The following is a 13,957-nucleotide window of genomic DNA, read 5'->3' as shown; positions in this document are numbered from 1 at the left end:
CTTTAAAATAGGAAAAAAATTATGGTACCATTCGATTCCTTATTTCTTACTTAAAAAATATTATATGGCAACAAGATACATAAACGCAATATTTCTCTGACAAAATTGCAATTTCCTTGTTTTCCACACATCGAAACGGCTTCTAACGTTACATGGTGACGTCACGATGTATTGCCATTTTCTTAGAAGCTTTTCGCTAGTAAAGTGCCAGACAGACTAGTGGGTACCAGACTTTGACCATCATTTGTGACTTTTGTATTGCTTTAAGACAATGGGTCCCATACAGACATTTGATCCTCAAAACAAACCTGATCGACGGATACCATTCATAAAAAAAAATCAAATACCCTATTATTGTACAGGTCTTACAGTAATAAGTTGCTAAGTCAATTTGACCCTTGTTACGTACCAGCTACGATCTCGGCGTTGAGATGGTCTGCGAGCACCTCGAGCAGGCTGGACTCGACGGGGAACGGCTCGTACAGGAACTTCTTGTAGAAGTTCTTCTTCTGGTCGTGTACCAGCACGACTGCGACACCTTCGTTGTCATACTGTCAGATATAAATACACGGTTAGTTGAAATTAGCAATATGAAAATTGCAAGTGCTGGTATATAGCAATATGAATATTGCAAGTGCTGGTATTTAGTAGGATACCGGATATCCGGCCTGGACACTGGCCGAATATCCGGTATCCGGCCGCCGGATATTCGGCCGGCGGAACTATACCTATATTTTGAGTTTTGCAGGTGCGCGTCGTGCAGGTTTCGACCTGTTTCGTAGTGATCGTTCGCGCGGACACATTTCTAGGATCGTAACGAGTTTTATCATGTCATTACGTAGTAAGTTCGTTTATAGTTACAAGTGCGCGCGCGTATTTTTGTGTAAACAAATAAGTGTATTGTGTGACATTGGTTACGTATTCATTTCTATCTACGGTGTCGTTAGCATTATGACCGTGACTGTTTTTTAGATTCCATTTCTTACCCCAAAATGTGTTAATTTTACACTGTCCGGTATCCGGCCGGATAGTAAGTCACTATCCGGTATCCGGCCGGATACTAAAATAACGGCCGGATAGGCCGGATACCGGATAGTAACCGGATATCCGGTGCATCTCTAGTATTTAGCAATATGAATATTGCACGTGCTGGTATATAGCAATATGAATATTGCAAGTGCTGGTATTTAACAATATGAATATTGCAAGTGCTGGTATATAGCAATATGAATATTACAAGTGCTGGTATATAGCAATATGAATATTGCAAGTGCTGGTATTTAGCAATATGAATATTGCAAGTGCTGGTATATAGCAATATGAATATTGCAAGTGCTTGGTATATAGCAATATGAATATTGCAAGTGCTGGTATATAGCAATATGAATATTGCAAGTGCTGGTATATAGCAATATGAATATTGTAAGTGCTGGTATATAGCAATATGAATATTGCAAGTGCTGGTATATGGCTACATAAATACCTGCGGGCGGCCGGCGCGGCCCATCATCTGCAGCACGTCCGTTATGGGCATGTCCACGTATCGCTTCTGCTTGCCGTCGAAGTACTCCGTGCCCTTGATCACTACAAGGTGCGCGGGGAAGTTCACGCCCCACGCCAGCGTTGCCGTGCAGATTAGGACCTGAAATATTGAAATGGATTAGCTCATTTTTGTGACCTATTTCGAGAACTTAAGATTTACATTGACACTTTACGCTAATAACATACAGTTTATTGTATGCTCCCTATATCGAAGTAGGAACAGGCTGACACAGAGAGACAGTGTCACAGAGAGAGAGAGAGTGAAAAAGATAGTGCAGTGCTTACTGCTGACAGCCCCTCGAAGTCTGCTTTTTAACGGAGGTAGAATCCATATTAGAGTGTTGATGTATATCGAACTATTTACATTGGTTGAAAACATCCAGTCGGCGAGCTACGTCTACCGTGATTGGCTATTTCCTCTGCATCTCGCTTCCGGCTTAGTGGAAAAGAAACTCCATCTCATTTGAGGTAGGTGTTTAATACAGTTTTAAAATGACAGATAAAAAACTTAGGTTTACTAAAACGGTCCAATCCACCTGTCGGGTATAACCAAATTATAATAGACAAACAGTTTAGTCGACACAAACCTGAATCTTCTGATTGATAAACAATTCTTCAACAGTATTTCTGTCTCTCTCGTGCAAGCCCGCGTGGTGTATGCCGATGCCGAACGCCAGGGTCAACTTGAGGTTGGATTCCCGAATATTCGACAGGATTTGCTCCATTTCTGACTCCTGCATGTGCAGCCATTGTTTTGGGTTGTCTTCGGCCGCGAGGTACGCGATTAGATCTAATGCTGTTAACCTGGTTATAGAAAAATGTATTTTGGTGTGGATTTTTTGACATTTTAAAGCAAAATTTAGGTACATTATAAGACAAATTGATTATATTTAGCGATATTAGATTAGGTACTTAATTATAAGATTTCTAAATCAGGCACGACAAGAATGTAAAACACATAATCTTTAATAGAAAAAAACCGACTTCTCTAACTACTAGCCTAACCCACTTAACGGTGCTTATACTTTATTTGGTAATATGTATACATTTTATGGTAATCATAGTGGTTGATTTAGTTTAGGTATCATAGTGGTTTTCCGGGTCAAGGTCCGGGTCTGGGTCCGAGTCCGAGTACGGGTCCGAGTCCGGAGTCCGGGGCCCAATCCAAGTCAAAATCGAAATTGAAAATCACAAAACGTGTACTATGCGTTGTTGAGGAGTTCTGTTCTGATCATCATCAGCAGTTCCACTTCATCAAATGCCACAGTTTTTAATGTAAATGCTTGATTTTCTGATGAAAATATATAAAATTCTATATGGATGCCTTTAAGATTTGAGAAGTTCCCTCGATTCCTCATGGATACCATGTTCAGGACTTGAGATTGACATAAATGTGCCTAAAAACCTAACTTGCTTAACAAACATAACGAAAAGGACAAATCGCCAAATGCGAGCTATGCGTCGTTGAAGAGTTCCGTTATAATCATCATCAGCAGTTCCACTTCATCAAATGCGACAGTTTTTAATGAAAATGCTCGATTTTCTGATGAAAATACAAAAATCTCTATACGCATGCCTTTAAGACTCGATTCCTCGTGGATCCCATCATCAGAACTCGAGCTTGACAAAATTGTGGCTTAAAAACTTAACTTGCTTAACAAACATAACGAAGAGGACAAATCGCCAAACGTGAACTATGCGTCGTTGAAGAGTTTTGTTCTGATCATCATCAGCAGTTCCACTTCATCAAATGTCACTTTTTTTATGTATATGCTTGATTTGTTGATGAAAATACAAAAATCTCTATACGCATGCCTTTAAGATTTGAGGAGTTCCCTCGATTCCTCATGGATCCCATCATCAGCACTCGAGCTTGACAAAAATGTAGCTTAAAAACTTAACTTGCTCAACAAACATAACGAAGGGGACAAATCGTCAGACGTGTGCTATGCATCGTTGAAGAGTTCCGTTCTGATCATCATCAGCAGTTCCACTTCATCAAATGTCACTTTTTTGAATGTATATGCTTGATTTGTTGATAAAAATACAAAAATCACTATATGTGTGCCTTTAAGATTTGAGGAGTTCCCTCGATTCCTCATGGATCCCATAATCAGAACTGGGTTTTGACAAAAACGGGACCAATCTGTATGTATATACATACAATCAAAAAAATAATTTTCAAAATCGGTCCAGTATGACGGAGATATGGAATAACAAACATAAAAAAAAAACATACAACCGAATTGATAACCTCCTCCTTTTAGATTTGGAAGTCGGTTAAAAATCATCATTGGACCTCGTCTATTGCAGAGGATCAGTGGTGAAATGTCCGGGAGGGAGATGCCGTTTTCGGTTGCTGAGTCAAAAAATGCGAGAGCAACATTGTCTACTTGCCAAGAGAAGTTTGCGCAGACAGATGTCGACTACCTTAAAGCTTTGGATTCCTCCGAAAACGGTGCCGTCATATTACGGCCGCTATATAGCGTTGACTGACGTCACTAGAACGTTGTCTATGTAAACAAGATGGCGCGGTTTCCTAGACGGCGTTACGTTACGTTGATTGTCAACGTAAAGCTTTGGATTCCTCCGAAAACGGTGCCGTCATATGACGGCCGTCATATAGCGGCCGCAAAAGACGGCCGTCTTTACGGTGGCGACATGTGGAAAGTACCACGGCGTCATAACACATCGTCATCCACCAAGGTCAAAGCGGCAAATTTGAAAAATGTAGGCGCGATGGGATAGCGTCCCATAGAAAATTTGAATTTCGCGCCTTTTCCTACTGACAAGATTTGCTTGATCATCTATAATTTACTTGGAGGATGAAATATCATCAGAAGAGGAAAATAATCGTAGTACGGAATCATTTATTCAAATCTCGTGTCATTTATTCAAAATGGCGTCACCGCTATCTAATAAAACGTTCACGAAACTATTTGCTTGATCATCTATAATTTACTTGGAGGATGAAATATCACATCCTCCAAGTAAATTATAGATGATCAAGCAAATCTTGTCAGTAGGAAAAGGCGCGAAATTCAAATTTTCTATGGGACGTTATCCCATCGCGCCTACATTTTTCAAATTTGCCGCTTTGACCTTGGTGGATGACGGTGTGTTATGACGCCGTGGTACTTTCCACATGTCGCCACCGTAAAGACGGCCGTCTTTTGCTGCCGCTATATGACGGCACCGTTTTCGGAGGAATCCAAAGCTTTAGCACAAGTGTGTCACGTGCGAGATTGAGTGCTCTATTATGTGAATTTGCTCCCAGATACAAACAGAGACTTACCAGGGCTGTCTACAGCGAGAGACAAAGATGGGACGTCACAATAGTTATTTGTACAACAAGAGATCAAAGTTTGATATTTCTTCGAGTGCTTATTTTGAGTCCCGTGCAAGCGAAAGATTCTCTACTTTAGAATCTTGAGCGTAGTAAGGGACTCAAAAGCGCACGAGATGTAAATAACTTTGATCTCGTGTAGTTCACAAAACTTTTCACCTCAGCAGTGAGAACATATTAGAGAACCCGAAAAATGTATTCCTTCTTCATCACTTACCTATTCACTCATGTTTTCTTAAGATATACCAACAATTAACTTTTCACCTCAGCAGCTCGAACAAGGGTAATTTGCTACTTAAAAACAGTGAGCAAAATCGCATTTTGCTCATTTTGTCTCACTCAGTGAGCAAAATGCGATTTTGCTCACTGTTTTTAAGTAGCAAAGTACCCTTGTTCGAGCTGCTGAGGTGAAAATGAGATGTACCTGGTCTGTCTCCGGCTGGAGATCATGCGCGAGCAGTAGTGCCAGCCTGGGTGCCCTGGTATATGCACCTGCCCACACAAAGACGAAGACTAAAGACAAAGACGGGACGTACCTGGTCTGTCTCCGGCTGGAGACGAAGACTAGCGCGGGCGCGGCGGGCGAGTGCTGGCGGATGGCCTGGAACGTGGGCTTGTTCATGGTCATCATGCGCCGGCAGTAGTGCCAGCCTGGGTGCCCTGATATATGCACCTGCCCACACAAAGACGAAGACTAGAGACAAAGACGGGACGTACCTGGTCTGTCTCCGGCTGGAGACGAAGACGAGCGCGGGCGCGGCGGGCGAGTGCTGGCGGATGGCCTGGAACGTGGGCTTGTTCATGGTCATCATGCGCGGGCAGTAGTGCCGGCCTGGGTGCCCGGATATATGCACCTGCCCACACAAAGACGAAGACTAGAGACAAAGACTGGACGCACCTGGTCTGTCTCCGGCGGGAGACGAAGACGAGCGCGGGCGCGGCGGGCGAGTGCTGGCGGATGGCCTGGAACGTGGGCTTGTTCATGGTCATCATGCGCGGGCAGTAGTGCCAGCCTGGGTGCCCTGATATATGCACCTGCCCACACAAAGACGAAGACTAGAGACAAAGACGGGACGTACCTGGTCTGTCTCCGGCTGGAGACGAAGACGAGCGCGGGCGCGGCGGGCGAGTGCTGCCGGATGGCCTGGAACGTGGGCTTGTTCATGGTCATCATGCGCGGGCAGTAGTGCCAGCCTGGGTGCCCTGGTATATGCACCTGCCCACACAAAGACGAAGACTAGAGACAAAGACGGGACGTACCTGGTCTGTCTCCGGCTGGAGACGAAGACTAGCGCGGGCGCGGCGGGCGAGTGCTGGCGGATGACCTGGAACGTGGGCTTGTTCATGGTCATCATGCGCGGGCAGTAGTGCCAGCCTGGGTGCCCTGGTATATGCACCTGCCCACACAAAGACCAAGACTAGAGACAAAGACGGGACGTACCTGGTCTGTCTCCGGCTGGAGACGAAGACGAGCGCGGGCGCGGCGGGCGAGTGCTGGCGGATGGCCTGGAACGTGGGCTTGTTCATGGTCATCATGCGCGGGCAGTAGTGCCAGCCTGGGTGCCCTGGTATATGCACCTGCCCACACAAAGACGAAGACTAGAGACAAAGACGGGACGTACCTGGTCTGTCTCCGGCTGGAGACGAAGACGAGCGCGGGCGCGGCGGGCGAGTGCTGGCGGATGGCCTGGAACGTGGGCTTGTTCATGGTCATCATGCGCGGGCAGTAGTGCCGGCCTGGGTGCCCGGATATGTGCACCTATTTGCAAACAAAAACATTGATATATATCCTCTCAGTTGAACGGTTCCTTTCATTGTTAGGTACCTCACATCAACACAAATACATTCACACACGTTTGTTTGAGCAGCGAAGCGAATCGAGACGAATAAGAGCGATTGAGCGAGCGAGCCAGAAGTAACGATTGTTTTACCTCGCTATTTAAGACACTTGTCTTAGCCAAGGATCACTACAAATTTAATATCTCGTCGCTTATTATACATATACTCGTTCAAGCAAATCTTGTCAGTAGAAAAAGGCGACAGATTTGAAAAGTCGCGGGTTAGCAACACTACGTTTGAATTGTTCGAAAATCTCGTCAATCGCGTGTCATTTATATCTTATCTGTGGAACTGTTTTGTTTACATTTCATCGATGTTCGATGTACATGCCTGCTTTTTGTTCGTTTCCTAGGGATACCATACTTCAGTTTGCTTTACATTGCTACTGACATATCCGGCTAGACAGACTATAGCTGGTGATTGATATCCTGCTTTATTGTACCAGTAAAATTGAAAAGCGGGTGCGGTGGATAAATAATGTTCAACCAAAATATGTGAAAGTGAACAAAGTACCAGTTTGCACGAGAACTCGAATATTACCTCCAAAGGCACCGGTCGCACCGAAGGCCTGAAGTTGTACAGCCCCATTTCACCGATGTTCAACCAATTCGCCAAGTCTTTAGCGTTCGCGAGCGCTGTGGATAAACCGATAATCCGCAGCCTTCTCGACGTATGAGATTCGATAAAGTTTGTTCTGAAACAATAACATAATTTGTGTAGGGAAAGGTAAATCAATATAATATGCAACAGCTGATATTAACTGCACCGACTTTTCGCTACATACCAAAAACCCATGGCTACGACGCAGCGCTACGGCTGTAGCTTGGCGGTGAATGTGTTCAAACGTAACCTCCATCAAGGTCTGGCGTTCAAGATAAAGAACCTTGTGTAATGAATACCTGGATACTTTGTGTAAAATTATACCTTAACACTAAAATGATTAGTATCTCTTACCTCGACACTATAACCTCCAACACGGGCCCCCTGTCCTCGCCCAAGAGGTGTATTTCGTCGATGACTATAAGCGCCACGTCGCGCACGTAGTTCCTGGTCTGCCACGAGCGGCTGATGCCGTCCCATTTCTCGGGCGTGGTCACGATCACGTGGGAGCTGCGGATAGCCCGGATATCCGGGGACACGTCACCTACGAATTGTATATCGTTTGTACAAACCAATTTTGGCAATTTAAAAAACGCCGGCGCCATACAAATTGCAAATTTCTCGCCTTATTCTACTGACAAAGTATGTAGTTTGCCAGACATAACAAAAACAGTCGTCTATAATGGCACTATGGTAAAACAATGGCAAACAATTAAAATAAAGCGTGTATATAATTTCCATATTGTTATTTTACCCCGGGAAAATTAAATCATATGGGACTTAAAAGCAGAATGCTGCATATTGGGATATTATTCTCTAACCTGTCAACTCAACAACTTTCTTGCCCAATTTCTCTTCCAGTCTTATTTTCCAATCTTTGATGCGCTCCTTCACGAGGGCTTTTAGAGGTGCAATGTAAACTACCTGAAAAGAAAATAAGAAATTCTGTTACATATTTCATACAGCATTTTTTTTTAATTAACAGTCAACCTTGTTGGACATTTTTGAGAAAATATACCCCCTTTTCATTCAATCATCATCATCTTCCTCACGTTGTCCCGGCATTTTGCCACGGCTCATGGGAGCCTGGGGTCCGCTTGGCAACTAATCCCAGTAATTGGCGTGGGCACTAGTTTTTACGAAAGCGACTGCCATCTGACCTTCCAACCCAGAGGGTAAACTAGGCCCGTATTGGAATTAGTCCGGTTTCCTCACGATGTCTTCCTTCACCGAAAAGCGACTGGTAAATATCAAATGATATTTCGTACATAAGTTCCGAAAAACTCATTGGTACGAGCCGGGGTTCGAACACCCGACCTCCGGATTGTAAGTCGCACGCTCTTACCACCACCACCTGCTAGGCCACCAGCGCTTCCCTTTTTCATTCAATATGCTGGTAATTATTACCTTACACCCGGGATACTGGTTGAACACCCTAAACATGGCCACTTCAGCGACGATGGTCTTGCCGGAACCTGTGGGCGCTCCGAGCAGCACGTTGTTGTCCGTGTGGTACAGGCAGTGGAAGATCTGCGTCTGGATGGGGTTGAAGTGGCTGAAGTACAGCATCTCGTACGACGGGTAAGTTAACTCTACCTTACATCCGGGATACTGGTTGAACACCCTAAACATGGCCACTTCAGCGACGATGGTCTTGCCGGAGCCTGTGGGCGCTCCGAGCAGCACGTTGTTGTCCGTGTGGTACAGGCAGTGGAAGATCTGCGTCTGGATGGGGTTGAAGTGGCTGAAGTACAGCATCTCGTACGACGGGTAAGTTAACTGTACCTTACACCCGGGATACTGGTTGAACACCCTAAACATGGCCACTTCAGCGACGATGGTCTTGCCAGAGCCGGTGGGCGCTCCGAGCAGCACGTTGTTGTCCGTGTGGTACAGGCAGTGGAAGATCTGCGTCTGGATGGGGTTGAAGTGGCTGAAGTTGTACAGCATCTCGTACGACGGGTAACTTAACTGTACCTTACACCCGGGATACTGGTTGAACACCCTAAACATGGCCACTTCGGCGACGATGGTCTTGCCGGAGCCGGTGGGCGCTCCGAGCAGCACGTTGTTGTCCGTGTGGTACAGGCAGTGGAAGATCTGCGTCTGGATGGGGTTGAAGTGGCTGAAGTACAACATCTCGTACGACGGGTAAGTTAACTCTACCTTACACCCGGGATACTGGTTGAACACCCTAAACATGGCCACTTCGGCGACGATGGTCTTGCCCGAGCCGGTGGGCGCTCCGAGCAGCACGTTGTTGTCCGTGTGGTACAGGCAGTGGAAGATCTGCGTCTGGATGGGGTTGAAGTGGCTGAAGTACAGCATCTCGTACGACGGGTAAGTTAACTGTACCTTACACCCGGGATACTGGTTGAACACCCTAAACATGGCCACTTCAGCGACGATGGCCTTGCCCGAGCCGGTGGGCGCTCCGAGCAGCACGTTGTTGTCCGTGTGGTACAGGCAGTGGAAGATCTGCGTCTGGATGGGGTTGAAGTGGCTGAAGTACAGCATCTCGTACGACGGGTAAGTTAACTGTACCTTACACCCGGGATACTGGTTGAACACCCTGAACATGGCCACTTCAGCGACGATGGTCTTGCCGGAGCCGGTGGGCGCTCCGAGCAGCACGTTGTTGTCCGTGTGGTACAGGCAGTGGAAGATCTGCGTCTGGATGGGGTTGAAGTGGCTGAAGTTGTACAGCATCTCGTACGACGGGTAACTTAACTGTACCTTACACCCGGGATACTGGTTGAACACCCTAAACATGGCCACTTCGGCGACGATGGTCTTGCCGGAGCCAATGGGCGCTCCGAGCAGCACGTTGTTGTCCGTGTGGTACAGGCAGTGGAAGATCTGCGTCTGGATGGGGTTGAAGTGGCTGAAGTACAACATCTCGTACGACGGGTAAGTTAACTCTACCTTACACCCGGGATACTGGTTGAACACCCTAAACATGGCCACTTCGGCGACGATGGTCTTGCCCGAGCCGGTGGGCGCTCCGAGCAGCACGTTGTTGTCCGTGTGGTACAGGCAGTGGAAGATCTGCGTCTGGATGGGGTTGAAGTGGCTGAAGTACAGCATCTCGTACGACGGGTAAGTTAACTGTACCTTACACCCGGGATACTGGTTGAACACCCTAAACATGGCCACTTCAGCGACGATGGTCTTGCCCGAGCCGGTGGGCGCTCCGAGCAGCACGTTGTTGTCCGTGTGGTACAGGCAGTGGAAGATCTGCGTCTGGATGGGGTTGAAGTGGCTGAAGTACAGCATCTCGTACGACGGGTAAGTTAACTGTACCTTACACCCGGGATACTGGTTGAACACCCTGAACATGGCCACTTCAGCGACGATGGTCTTGCCGGAGCCGGTGGGCGCTCCGAGCAGCACGTTGTTGTCCGTGTGGTACAGGCAGTGGAAGATCTGCGTCTGGATGGGGTTGAAGTGGCTGAAGTACAGCATCTCGTACGACGGGTAAGTTAACTGTACCTTACACCCGGGATACTGGTTGAACACCCTAAACATGGCCACTTCAGCGACGATGGTCTTGCCCGAGCCGGTGGGCGCTCCGAGCAGCACGTTGTTGTCCGTGTGGTACAGGCAGTGGAAGATCTGCGTCTGGATGGGGTTGAAGTGGCTGAAGTACAGCATCTCGTACGACGGGTAAGTTAACTGTACCTTACACCCGGGATACTGGTTGAACACCCTAAACATGGCCACTTCAGCGACGATGGTCTTGCCGGAGCCGGTGGGTGCTCCGAGCAGCACGTTGTTGTCCGTGTGGTACAGGCAGTGGAAGATCTGCGTCTGGATGGGGTTGAAGTGGCTGAAGTACAGCATCTCGTACGACGGGTAAGTTAACTGTACCTTACACCCGGGATACTGGTTGAACACCCTAAACATGGCCACTTCAGCGACGATGGTCTTGCCGGAGCCGGTGGGTGCTCCGAGCAGCACGTTGTTGTCCGTGTGGTACAGGCAGTGGAAGATCTGCGTCTGGATGGGGTTGAAGTGGCTGAAGTACAGCATCTCGTACGACGGGTAAGTTAACTGTACCTTACACCCGGGATACTGGTTGAACACCCTGAACATGGCCACTTCAGCGACGATGGTCTTGCCGGAGCCGGTGGGCGCTCCGAGCAGCACGTTGTTGTCCGTGTGGTACAGGCAGTGGAAGATCTGCGTCTGGATGGGGTTGAAGTGGCTGAAGTTGTACAGCATCTCGTACGACGGGTAAGTTAACTGTACCTTACACCCGGGATACTGGTTGAACACCCTGAACATGGCCACTTCAGCGACGATGGTCTTGCCCGAGCCGGTGGGCGCTCCGAGCAGCACGTTGTTGTCCGTGTGGTACAGGCAGTGGAAGATCTGCGTCTGGATGGGGTTGAAGTGGCTGAAGTTGTACAGCATCTCGTACGACGGGTCGTTGAGCGCCGTCACTGGGAGCGGCTGGAGCTCTAGTAGGTCTGTAAATTAAATTGTTTGTATAATAATATTAATAATTAATATTAAAAACAATATTATTTATTATTAAATGATCTCAAGCGACGATACTGAGCTTGACTTGAGTCACTTGAGCTTATAAAGCTTATTAACAATAGGTACTCCAAAGCACTTCATGTATTTAGGAGCAGTATTAAGTGTAAAAATTAAAATTACTCCCGCCGAGGATCCCGATCCCGGCTCTCTTAAGTCGTTCGGTAACTTTTCGGGGCAGAGGACTTCCTGTGCGCATTGGTGGGCGTTTCTCAAATTTATAAGTGCAATGTTATTGTAATATGGCTAGATTGAATGTTTTAAGGGTCCGTAGCCAAATGGCAAAAAACGGAACCCTTATGGATTCGTCATGTCTGTCTGTCTGTCCGTCCGTATGTCACAGCCACTTTTTTCCGAACTATAAGAACTATAGTGTTGAAACTTGGTAAGTAGATGTATTCTGTGAATCGCATTAAGATTTTCACACAAAAATAGAAAAAAAAAACAATAAATTTTGGGGGTTTCCCATACTTAGAACTGAAACTCGAAATATTTTTGTCATCAAACCCATACGTGTGGGGTATCTATGGATAGGTCTTCAAAAATGATATTGAGGTTTCTAATATCATTTTTTTCTAAACTGAATAGTTTGCGCGAGAGACACTTCCAAAGTGGTAAAATGTGGGTCCCCCCTAGGGCTTCCAATACCGGGATCCCGGTATTTCGGGATACCGGGATCCCGTCTTTTTAAACGCATTTTTCAATACCGGTATTTTTAAAGGCAATACCGGGATCCCGGTATTTTAAAAAATGAGGGAAATGCGCAGTATAAACCCTTTAAATCCATTATATTCGGCTGTATCAAAAAGCTTACTAATCGTCAGACGCATCTAGAGTTAGACCAAGAAAAGTCTGGAACGATTTTGATAGCACGTGCAGTGCAAGTGTTATATTAAACGTCAAACTTCTATGAAATTATGACGTACAAATAACACTTGCACTGCGTACTGCGTATGCTATCAAAATCGTTGCAGACTTTACTTGGTCTAACTCTAATTGGTCTCGAGCCCGCATTTTATTACATTAACAAGATCGTTGCCTAATGCGTCAGATAAATATTTGGTGGTTGGTGGTGGATGAATCCTGAAGTTAAGTGAGTGATGAATGATGAATATGATGATAGTGACATTAAACATTAACATAATTAGTTCTTATATTTTTATCAAAAAATAAAACAAAAGAGCAAGGATAACTGTAATAATGGCAAACCAATTTTGACGGAAATTTGAATAAATGTTGTCTGGTTGGTTAAGTTGGACTACAAATGTGACTGGTGAGGTGAAGTCAACAAATTGGATAAAATTATTGCCAACCTGGAGTGTGAAATAAAATTATTGCAGATGGCGGCATTGATTGTTTATTGTTGTAATAGCTTTTAGGACATATCTGGTATTCCAGTGAGCCTTTCTAATTCCCCTTTTTAATAAAACTATATATTTTTAAGCGATTCATATCCAATACCGGGATCCCGGGATCCCGGTACTGATGAAGACAGTTTCGGTATTAATACCGGTATTGTGCGAAGTCCGGTATTTGGAAGCCCTAGTCCCCCCCCCCCCTGTAACTTCTAAAATAAGAGAATGATAAAACTAAAAAAAAAAATATATGGTGTACATTACCATGCAAACTTCCACCGAAAATTGGTTTGAACGAGATCTAGTAAGTAGTTTTTTTTATATGTCATAAATACGGAACCCTTCATGGGAGAGTCCGACTCGCACTTGGCCGCTTTTTTTTATCATTTCTTCATATGATACCTAAAGTCTTTGAGTTTTTTCTTTCGATGCGTTTAGCAAAAATACAATTTATGCAGGAAAGGAACTATTCACAATGGCAGGACCAAAATTGTAAGTATGCATTTCTTGGACGAGTGTAAGTATGCAAGACTGCAAGTGTATCTATATGTAATTTAATAAACTATAATTAATTATATTTATATTAAAACACAACAAACAATTTTATCAATTTGCAGGATCAGAACCGATTAAAATATTTTTTTATAGACGCCAATACTACTAGCAACAACGATATGGAACCGATTCAATTGCACGTAATACGTGTATTAGTTTAGTCACACCGTGGTCACAC

General features: G+C 45.5%; 2 protein-coding genes across 2 annotated transcripts in view; one reads left to right on the top strand and one right to left on the bottom strand.

The window, feature by feature from the left end:
* Positions 1-13,957, top strand: part of LOC134647389 (uncharacterized) — a 251,895-nt gene that overhangs the window by 39,538 nt on the left and 198,400 nt on the right. The gene's annotated exons all lie outside the window — the stretch shown is intronic.
* Positions 1-13,957, bottom strand: part of LOC134647620 (activating signal cointegrator 1 complex subunit 3) — a 49,137-nt gene that overhangs the window by 5,828 nt on the left and 29,352 nt on the right. Inside the window, exons 24-31 of the mRNA XM_063501981.1 lie at positions 11,579-11,799; positions 8,149-8,251; positions 7,682-7,871; positions 7,268-7,421; positions 6,511-6,647; positions 2,130-2,346; positions 1,484-1,642; positions 410-551 (exon numbers count right to left, since the gene is read on the bottom strand). Of these exons, the coding sequence (XP_063358051.1) occupies positions 410-551; positions 1,484-1,642; positions 2,130-2,346; positions 6,511-6,647; positions 7,268-7,421; positions 7,682-7,871; positions 8,149-8,251; positions 11,579-11,799 (1,323 nt within the window). The remainder of the gene's footprint in view (positions 1-409; positions 552-1,483; positions 1,643-2,129; positions 2,347-6,510; positions 6,648-7,267; positions 7,422-7,681; positions 7,872-8,148; positions 8,252-11,578; positions 11,800-13,957) is intronic.

Source organism: Cydia amplana, chromosome 1 (genome assembly GCF_948474715.1).
Source record: "Cydia amplana chromosome 1, ilCydAmpl1.1, whole genome shotgun sequence".
Taxonomy (NCBI): Eukaryota; Metazoa; Arthropoda; class Insecta; order Lepidoptera; family Tortricidae; genus Cydia; species Cydia amplana.
The sequence above is the reverse complement of the archived record's forward strand: the minus strand, read 5'-3'. Positions and strand labels throughout refer to the sequence as shown.